Source organism: Salmo trutta, chromosome 2, assembly GCF_901001165.1.
Source record: "Salmo trutta chromosome 2, fSalTru1.1, whole genome shotgun sequence".
In the NCBI taxonomy this organism is placed as follows: Eukaryota; Metazoa; Chordata; class Actinopteri; order Salmoniformes; family Salmonidae; genus Salmo; species Salmo trutta.
Window position 1 is genome coordinate 62,571,861 of NC_042958.1, and position 10,707 is coordinate 62,582,567.

General features: G+C 40.0%; 2 protein-coding genes across 6 annotated transcripts in view; one reads left to right on the plus strand and one right to left on the minus strand.

Moving 5' to 3' along the window:
* The window catches only part of LOC115160113 (heparan sulfate glucosamine 3-O-sulfotransferase 2-like), a 42,607-nt gene extending 40,949 nt beyond the window's left edge, over positions 1 to 1,658 (minus strand). For all 3 annotated transcript variants that reach the window (XR_003869009.1, XR_003869010.1, XM_029710460.1), the window contains exon 1: positions 1,536 to 1,658. The gene's annotated coding sequence lies outside the window, so the exon portion shown is untranslated. The remainder of the gene's footprint in view (positions 1 to 1,535) is intronic.
* Positions 51 to 8,698, plus strand: LOC115160140 (uncharacterized). Of its 3 annotated transcripts, none has more exons than XM_029710498.1 (7): positions 51 to 105; positions 5,015 to 5,041; positions 5,261 to 5,470; positions 5,624 to 5,823; positions 6,068 to 6,272; positions 6,450 to 6,518; positions 8,027 to 8,698. In XM_029710498.1, exons 1-7 carry the CDS (start codon positions 66 to 68, stop codon positions 8,056 to 8,058), a joined length of 783 nt encoding a protein of 260 aa, XP_029566358.1. In that variant the 5' UTR covers positions 51 to 65; the 3' UTR covers positions 8,059 to 8,698. The 3 variants fall into 3 exon arrangements, with proteins under 3 accessions (XP_029566358.1, XP_029566367.1, XP_029566376.1); XM_029710507.1 differs by lacking the exon at positions 51 to 105 and adding an exon at positions 996 to 1,324; XM_029710516.1 differs by lacking the exons at positions 51 to 105; positions 5,015 to 5,041 and adding an exon at positions 996 to 1,324.
* The last annotated feature ends 2,009 nt before the right edge of the window (positions 8,699 to 10,707 follow it).

Consider the following 10,707-nt stretch of genomic DNA (forward strand, 5'->3'; position numbering starts at 1 on the left):
AATGTCTAATCATTTATCTGTGCTGCTTACACTGCAGCACAACTCAGACTGTAAACACACCCGCTATGCACCGTGAATCTTATATTAGGGTGCGTGTACTTCCAGGTATGAAAAAATATATATATATTTTAATCAATTTTATCTTTATTTGTTATCTGTTACTAGATTTGGAAACCATAAACGAGAACGAGTTGATGCCCAACTTTCGTTTTGGTTTTCAACGAGAAATTCTAAAATCAGTCATTTCCTCTTGTTTGGCCTTGCCGAGATGAAATGAAATATGGTTTGTGTTACCAATTTGTAAGTCGCTCTGGATAAGAGCGTCTGCTAAATGACGTAAATGTTGTTCAAACTCATAAACGACACACCCTCGTCTTATGCCTGTCGCCATCTTGGCGGGCGGTTCAAATGATTAGCCAAGCAAGGGAAGTTTGCAACGTAAGCCCCTCAGCCCTCGTTTTTAGTCGAATTTGCGGGTGTACAATTATGTTCACTTCGGGGCCTGAAACTCCCCATAATTCAATTTGCGACGATTGTACATCCGCTAAGAAAAGTCAGCCAAATATGTAAACCTCAACGTCAATATGGAGTCAACGTATGTAAAGTAAAAACGAATGTAAATAAGTTAGACATTGTGCTACTAATGCACAGGACGGCACAAACATGTCTCGTAAAAGTAATTATGTTTTTGTTTGGTTATCTTTTGGAAATTGTAGAAATAAAAAATGTTCCTTCTTCAGAAGTTCCAGCTAGGCATTCTAACGTTATTTAGCTAATTCATTTACTAGCTATCATACAGTATGCGTATATTAATAATGATATATTTAATGTAAGTAGATATGCAATCATAATTGACTGTAGCGCATATAAAGCACCCACAAGCTACCGGTAGCAGCAAACAAAATCATTGCGGGATGAACGAGTTACGAATTTCCGGGTAAGGACGGTCCATTTAAAAATCATTCTTTCCTCGCCCCTTGCCCTGCAGTCATCAGAAGTGTCCACTTAATTTGAGGGCTGAGGGGATATGGTGTCTTTTAAGTGTTTGGACTGCACCCATGAACATTCCAGAAGCACCTGAGGAAAAGCGAAAGTAAAAGTGTTCACCTGAGGAAAAGCGAAAGTAAAAGTGTTTCGGTCAGACTTCTTGTCCTCGGATGATGGTGATTTAGATATTGTTTTATGAAGGGATAGTTGTTTTTTATGACTGTCATACATTGATGCAGATATAAATCAGCTATTTTTTACCAGCTACTGACTTTCCTGGTTAAATATAAATACAAATAAAAAATAAATACAAATCTGAAGTGGAAGACCATTAAAGGTAAGGGGCTCTATTTTAACAAACTTAACGCAATGGTAAATCTTAGCGCAGCTGCTCTTGTCATTGTCACGAAGCCTACCGTCCCACTCGCGTTAGTAGTTCTGAAAGAGTAAGTGTATATATAAATAATGACGCCCAAATTGAAAATCATTAACCGAAATATTGAGGATTTCGATCAGTCTAATTGGGGTGTACATTACATCTCACATACCTGAACCGAAAACCGGTGTTGTGCCGAAAATCCCCCACCCCCTTCGCGTGAACGCGCACCACACTCAAATCTTCATTGCTGCGACTTGCTTGCTAGTTGGAATTTCTGCTCTTCACTCCGTTGTCAGTTTAGCCTACAGTTTACTGATCTTAGTAGCAGAAAGCAGTGGCGGTTCTAGAACATTTCAACTGGGGGGGCCAAGCTGGGGCCAGTTGTACTGTTAGAGGGGCCAGTTACATTAGACGTTATTGTTGTCATATCGTTTTCTAGACTGCATTGCAGGCATTAGCAGGCAAAAGACCATGTTCATAATCATCATCGTTGCCACTGTCTAATAACCGATGTAAAAAAAGAACATAGCAAAAATTAGTTATGTAAAAATTATTTCATACTCCACATTTAGGGGGGCCACAAGGGGGTCCAAAATTGTTGTCACAGGGGCACTGGAATTTTTCTTTTCATGTGGAAAATGGAAAGAGGTCTGAATACTTTTTGAACGCACTGTACATATGAACTGGGTAAAGCAGTCTGTTAACATTATTAAAGTGACTAGTGATTCCATGTCTACAGTGGGGGAAAAAAGTATTTGATCCCCTGCTGATTTTGTACGTTTGCCCATTTACAAAGAAATGATCAGTCTATAATTTTAATAGTAGGTTTATTTGAACAGTGAGAGACAGAATAACAACAAAAAAATCGAATCTCGTATACCCAAATACTTCTCTGCATCAGCCACCATAACATCTATTCTCTGATTTACGTTCCATTTCTGCGGTACAGTTAATAGCCATTGCTATGAATGCTAAGAAGCCATCCTTACTGAAGCATTTCTCACTCGTTGCCCTATCCCTCTGTGCTGACACAAATATACTGCTCACTGGGGTCCTCTCAGGATCCATCACCATTGACCCATCCTCCTCCACTTTCTTCACTGCATCAGCATACGACACACTCAGCACTACTCTGACCACTTCAACCTGCCCATCTCACACCGGACACTTCGATCCCCAGCAGCATGAGCACCCCTACAGTTGACACAAACAACTTTATCCACTGAAACTACACAATCCTCTGTCCCATGCCCTCCCACATCTTGGAATCTCCCTCCCACACTGCTGAAACATGACCATAAACGTTGCACCTGAAACAGTGCAGTGGATTCTGCACAAAAGCAGGATAACTGATATATCCTAACATGACTAGGTCTGGTAGAGACTCTGACTCAAAAGGACTGACAATGACCCCATTGTTTTACCATGCTCCCCACCGGTTCTGCGTCGCACCAAACGACGGGCGTCACAAACACCAGGAATTTTCAACTTCAATTGCTCCACCTCCACATTTAACGCTACCCCAGAAATAATGTAATGGTGCCCTGTTCCTAAAAGCAAAGCAAGAAACAGATCTTGACCCAGGTTGCGTGACGCTGTGTGCCTGCCCCCTCTGGTCAGAAGAAACACAAACAAATATCACAAGTCCACCACAGGTTACCTTCACTGATTCAACTGCCCTCAACTCCTTTCTCACCCACCCTGAAACCACAAATGGATCCACCAAAAGGCAAGGGTCCACTTTCTCCACAGATGTCATTCCTATTTGTGCAGATTCTTCTTTATCATGTCTGACACTATTCTTCCTCAACACACATCTTCGCACTACATTCGGCGCTTCTCCTTCCTCGCTGTCTATAATCACATCTCAGTTCACCATGCTCTTGTTCATCCGCTGCATTGCTTGCAGAGCACGGACTGATGGCGTTTCTCCAAAACCCAACCTTCTGTTGCTTAGCGCAATTTACAAGTCTGGCTAACTCTGACCTCTCCATGTTTCCTTCACGACCATACCTGCTCAACCGAACACTTACGATCTTGCTCCAGCCACTGCAATCATGTTAGCAAAACCCTAGCTCACGATCCATGTCTCAAGGCTTAACAATCCTGATTTTAACCAGTCTCCTCCACTTAATCTACACTGACTGAAGTGGATTTAACAGGTGGGATCAATAAGGGATCATAGACTGATCAAGTGAATCCAGGAGAAACCTATGTTTTGTACACTCCTTTAAATGGAATATCAGCAATCTACATTAGATTTGTGGAATATATATCATGCAACCAGTCCTTTAACAACCCAGAAGATTCTATCATCAATAGGCGCTAAAGGTAGTTAGCATCTGAATGGGCTATATATAGCCTAGGCCTACCAATGATATGATGTTATAGGACGGAATAACTTTAATATATTTGGAGGAGTGTGTCTTTTGTAGCCGGACAAGAGGCGCTCTTTGGAAATGGGGATGGATACAATCCGAACAGAGTATCCTGCACTGAAGGACGAACTACAGTGTGTGAATTGTGAATAATACAAAAGCCTCACTAGTAGACCATTTTAGAAACCTTTTATGGATCGGCATCTTGACAAACGAAACGGAATACAAGCAACTGTTACAGGAAAATAACACAATTGTTTGTAAATATGAGTGTCACCAGGTCATCTCTTCTTCCATGATGAGCATATAGCCTACATGGAGGGGTTTTCACACATCCAAAATAATAACAGTAGCTGGCTAAAGTAATGTACAATACCCTCCTAGATAGATAAAAGGGGATGCTCCCAAACTTGATCTTCTAATAAAACTTTGGTGATGTAAGATTTATTTTAAAGCGGTCTGATGAGCCAAACCCTTTATGATAGTCGTGACTAGTTGGTGAATGCATTGGGCAGGACAAAATAAATAGCCTTCATTGAGAAGAGGGGAGGTTATGCTTGGTTTTTAATGAATGTTTTATTAAAAATAATTGTTTTTTAATGTTTCTGAATAAGAGGTTTACTGGTACAAAATGCACATCACTCTTGTTCCATGGGCAAATGGTCACTGTACGTCACAGCTGGATATGCTGCGCTTCCGCTGTCAAAATCCATGCCATAATAGACCAGGTTTTGGTTGGTCTTAAATATCCCCACCAACACTGCCTGAAATTGGCACTTTAGCGCGCATTTTTAATAACACATATTGCCACCACTCACACCTCAGCGCAAGCGAGTTCATATAAAACAGGTAAATGACCAATCCTGGCGCTAGGGTTTGAAAACAGAAGAGTGCCAGCTTTAACAGGTCGAAATTACAAATGAGCATGAGTAAAATAGAGCCCTATTAAAATTATTTACAAAAATAATTTTAATAGACCTTTTTTAATGGGAAGGAGAAAATATAACAAAAACCATACTACTAAGTAGGGGCGGCAGGTAGCCTAGTGGTTAGAGCGTTGGGCCAGTAACCGAAAGTTTGCTAGATTGAATCCCCGAGCTGACAAGGTAAAAATCTGTCGTTCTGCCCCTGAACAAGGCAGTTAATCCACTGTTCCTAGGCCATCACTGTAAATAAGAATTTGTTCTTAACTGACTTGCCTAGTTAAATAAAGGGGGTAAGTAACCTAATGATGTGCGTAGTAATGATTTCAACTTTTTTTTTTATGCAGACAAAATGGCTGAGTCCAGTGTTCATAGTAAGTCAACATGTTACTTTCTCAGATGGCGTTGGTTGTTTTTCTTGCTTAGATGTTCTGGTCTGACATTTCATCAAAATCCGTCAGTTCTAAAGTTGTAAGCTGTTATAAAAAAGTAGCCGAGCTGATACGCCACCTTTTTTTACATAATGCAGCTGCACTAATGGTTAAGGTCACGGAATTAACAATAAAGGTTCCCTCTTTAATATCCTCTTGCAGGTAATCCAAGGATGAGAACATTCTTCACTGTTGTCTGTGGCAATACCTTGGGTTCTCATAAGGACTTTTTGAAACAACTCACCATGCAACGAGACTTTACTGAAGTGTGGACCCCGGAGAAGAGTGATGTCATCATAACTTTCTGTCCTATCGTCAGTCGTGCTGGGACTGATATTGAAGCAGCACTGCAGGAGATCCCAAGTAACGAAGGAAAGTTATTGACATATACTATATATCTGAAATGTTTTATATCAAATCCATGTCAGTGTTGACCTATGTATCTAGCAAGATGCTAATTACCTGAATATTTTATTTGTTAGCTTTTTATTATGCTAAAACAATTTTTGGTCACTCTCTATACAGCTGGTAAACGTGTTGTTTTGGTGGTGCTGCATCATTCCTTCAACCCTGACTGCACAGTACCCGACAGTAGCAGACTGGTGACCAGAGATGATATGATAACAGTGGACTGTCTGTTTCATGAGAACCAGGGACTACTGGACTGTCCTCGCAATAAAGAAGCAGTCGGTACGATTTGGAGGGGTCTGAACATACAGCCAAAGGTAATTCACCCTACCAACAACCTACGTGTACTAGTAGTACATTTCTCTCATACTCCCCATGCATACTTTTGTAATGTTTTTTTATTGACCCATTGAAATGTGTCATATCACCTATATGGTATACAAATATGGAGAAACACAGATTTCACTTAAATGTTTTATTAATCAGGGTCTGATAGTCTTAGAATAATGATTGCTAGTTTAATGTTTGTTTTTAACTGTATTTGATGCCACAAAACAACAGAATAAGATCACCACAAAACATTGGTTCAAAGACACAAAAATGGATGACGGGAGCACTGCCAGTGAGCTGAAGAAGAGTAAGAAGCAAGTGGATGCACTGAAAAAAGAACTACAGGAAACAAAATGTGACCTAGAAGTCCTCAATCAGCAATGTGTATATAAGGACGAACTACTAAAGCAGATAGATGAACTAAACCAAAAACTTGGTGAGACAGACTTTCAATAATCACAAAGTTATTATTTAATCATAACCACTATTACAGAATAATTTTGATAGTTACATCTCCTCATACTGTACTATCATACATGTAGTATCACCACAGCTGCCTTGCATTTTTGCCTAATGTCCCAACACAGGATTTGCATGTCCTTTGTCATCTCAGAACTACAGGTACATGATCTGAAGATTGAAGTAGAGAGACTGACAAGCGAGCTCTCAGCCCAGATGACTGGTGAGTCTGATCTATACATCTCAGTGATTTGTTTCCAAACAAGTGCAGAGACCGTCATTTTGATGTCATATGAATTAAACATTTTAATTACTCTGTCATTTTTTTAAAGTCATGCCCCCCCGGTCCTTGGCTTTTCATAAATAAGTCTATTCAACACACCGTCTTTGTTAGAATCTTGATATCACAAACAGAGCTTGTGTAATAAGCAGTTTTAGGAGGGAGGGCATGTCATTTTTCATCCAACACAACAGTTTATTGCCATCTGAGAATGGCCAATCGAAACTACACCTGATCTATGTCAATACTAGTTTCACACATAGGCCTATAACAATAGATGAAGCCTGACCGATCAATGCTGTCTAGCTAGCTAAGTTCTTCTCCGTTGGACCTGCATTTACAATGCATCCATTTTCAGTTTGTGTAGTTCTTGGTTTAGCTTTCTGTAACTTTGTTGCAAGTACGGTCTGCATGCGTAGGCACATATTGCGTCATGATTGCAAATGTCCCAATAACTTTTCCAACTCTCCCGTTATCTGCTTTTAACGTCGATTTTTAGAATGCACTTCTGGACAATCAGAAATTACTATTCAATAATGCTGTGGTATAATGCATTTATAATTAGGATTAGTAAATCATTTATTCATAATGTATTAATCAATATGCCATTCATATGTTGAATATAGGTCCTTATCAACCATTTACTAATCCTTAGTTAAGTCTTTTTGCGTGGCCTCATCTAAAGTGTGGGCTATTTATACTTTAGAAATGTTTTGAGTGACCAGTGCAATTTCTCGCTAAAGGATGGACATGCCATTGGTAGACATTCCACCAGTACCTGCGCTCAAAATAGCCTAGAACATATCAATGGTTGAAGAATAAGCAGACCACACAGGATGTAAAAAAATTTAAAAAAAAAAAAAACTGCCGGAAGGACTTAACGAAGAGTTGTAATGTGAATGTTGTACTGACGTTGTCAACCTCGCGAATCCAAACGAATCATAAAAAGATGTAGCCTACACACAACAGCTAGCCAGACCTCCCAGCTTTCCTCTGGTAGATTTTTATTCCTTCATTGCAACTGATATGTAATTGATGTAGAAATGTTACACGTCTGATTTGCAGGTAGAAATGTCACATGTATAACCTTTAAACGCTTCGAGGGCTTCAGTCTTTCAACCGCAGACTATTTTCACACATGACTTTGGTCCCGTGCGGCTCAGTTGGTAGAGCATGGTGTTTGCAACGCCAGGGTTGTGGGTTCGATTCCCACGGGGGACCAGTACGGAGAAAAAATTTATGAAATGTATGCATTCACTACTGTAAGTCGCTCTGGATAAGAGCGTCTGCTAAATGACTAAAATGTAAAATGTAAAATGTTTGGCACCACCTTTAATGGGCCTTTTAAACGTTGTAACTCTTTCATTTAAACGTAATAGGATTGTTCAGCGAAATTATGACCTTAGATATCCTAAGCAGTCTATGGACTGATCTTAATCTCTCCTGGACAGATTCTGCGACTAAACCGGAGAATCGGCTGTGACGGGATGGAATGCACAGGATAACGAGCAGCAGTAGACCCATTGTTTTGGGTTTTCATCACTGATTATTTGGATGTACCAGGATTGGGCGAAGGTGGTGCTTAAACTTTGACTGCTCTGTGCATGTGGAGGGGCGGGGGGGATTTAACAAGTGACATCAATAAGGGATCATAGATTTCACCTGCATTCACCTGGTCAGTCTATTAATGTTTAGTTCACTGACCATTTTAACAGTCACATTGTCACGTCCTGACCGGTAGAGGGAGTATTTGTTATTGTAGTTTGGTCAGGACGTGGCAGAGGGTATTTGTTTTATGTGGTCCGGGGGTTGTGTGTATTGTAGAGGGGTGTTTTATTTATGTGTTCCAGGGTTTGGGGTGTATGTTCTGGTTATTGGTATTCTAGGGTTTTCTGGTTTGTGTATTTCTTTATTGTCTGTGTGGCTCTCGATCAGGAACAGCTGTACTTCGTTGTTCCTGATTGAGAGTCATATATAAGGAGCTTGTTTTCACCTGGGGTTTTGTGGGTAGTTGTTTTTTGCACTGCTAGTTGTCATAGCCTGTAAAACTGTCGTCTGCCGCTCTTTGTTTTGTTATTTTTTCCGTGTTGTCTTTATTATTATATACAAGATGAGCATCCACATTCCCGCTGCGTTTTGGTCATCAATACACAACGACACCCGTGTTACATTGTTGTGATGTGAAACTTCAGACACTTTATGCTGATCAAAATAATGTTTTAGTTTGAAAATGCTAACATAAGCGTTTCTTGGCAGTGACTTTTCTACCAAAACTAAAGTGTGGATTGTAGTCACTCCTTAGAGCAGTCTAATCTCAGTTAACCCAGAACCTAAATATTTCTAATTTGGTGAGCTGTGTGATTAAGGTCTGGGTCCACACCTGTTAGAAATTGGGAGTTTCGGTTTGCGAAGTCTCCACCCTCGCAAAAGGAATCTCTCAGCCCCCTCCCAAAAAATGATCTGCATAATTAATACACCCCTGGGCTCCATATCCAGCTCTCTGAAAGCCTCTTGCTTGGTGTCACACATTTTGTGGTGCATGTTTGTCTCTTAAGTATGAAAAATGAAGTAGGCCTATACTCTAACAAAACAATTGCACTTATATACAATATCAAATCAAACTTTTTGTCACATGTGCCGAACACAAGTGTAGACCTTACTGTGAAATGCTTACTTACAAGCCTTTAACCAACAGCGCAGTTCAAGAAGTGTTAAGAAAATTTACCAAATAAACTAAAGTAAAAAATTATAAAAAGTAACACAATAAAATAACAAGAACGAGGCATGGACTCACAAGTTGTCGAAAGCGTTCCACATGGATGCTGGTCCATGTTGACTCCAATGCTTCCCCACAGTTGTGTCAAGTTGGCTGGATGTCCTTTGGGTGGTGGACCATTCTTGATACAAACACTGTTGAGCATGAAAAACCCAGCAGCGTAGCAGTTCTTGACACACTCAAACTGGTGGGCCTGACACCTACTACCATGACCCGTTCAAAGGCACTTAAATCTTTTGTCTTGCCCATTCACCCTCTGAATGGCACACATACACAATCCATGTCTCAAGGCTTAAAAATCATTCTTTAACCTGTTTCCTCCCCTTCATCTACACTGATTGAAGTGGATTTATCAAGTGACATCAATAAGGGATCATAGCTTTCACTTGGATTTACCTGGTCAGTCTATGTCATGGAAAGAGCAGGTGTTCCTAATGTTTTGGACACTCAGTGTATATCAAACAGTATTTTGTGTGAATGGTCTGTATAGTCATCGTTTCTTTATAACTTTTACAGAAACATATCATTAGCCTAAGACTAACACAAGATTATCAGCAAAAAGTTATGAGAAGAATCCTGAGCACAGGTGTAAATTCAACGCTCATGAAGGGGCGGCAGGTAGCCTAGTGGTTAGAGCGTTGGGCCAGTAACTGAAAGTTTGCTAGATCGAATCCCCAAGCTGACAATGTACAAATCTGTCGTTCTGCCCCTGAACAAGGCAGTTCTTAGGCCGTCATTGTAATTAAGCATTTGTTCTTAACTGACTTGCCTAGTTAAATAAAGGTTAAATAATGTCATACTGTAAGTTCTCATGTATACCCATTTAATCATGTGTTACCCATACAGAATATATTCTACAGGTACATATATCACATTGTGAATATGGCCTTGTACCATTTTAAGATGTAAAAAATGATCTGTACATTTGTTTATTGTTGTTCAGTAAACTTTTGTTTTGATCAGAGTTGCACTAATGTGTCATACTCGCTAGATGTGTATGAGGAACGCACTTAAATCTAAAAAATGATGTTATCACGTGAGCCACGTGAGCCACGTCAGCCTTGTCTTTGGATAATAAAATGTATTATGAAATTAAATTGTCTTGAGGTCTCATTTTGTTTCTGACGCATGCAGGTCCAGCCGTGCAAAGGTGATTTAGTTAGTACTGTCACTGATGTGAACATGATGCATACTTTTCTTAAGAAGAACTTGTACTCAATTTATTAATAGATGCTGTGGAGTAAGTGAATGGGCTTTAGCTCATAACAGCTTTCATGTACCGTTGCGCTATTTCCAACATGCAGAGAAAAGGGAGAGGGAGGAGTTCATTGATATCACCTGACTAAAGGTAAAAGT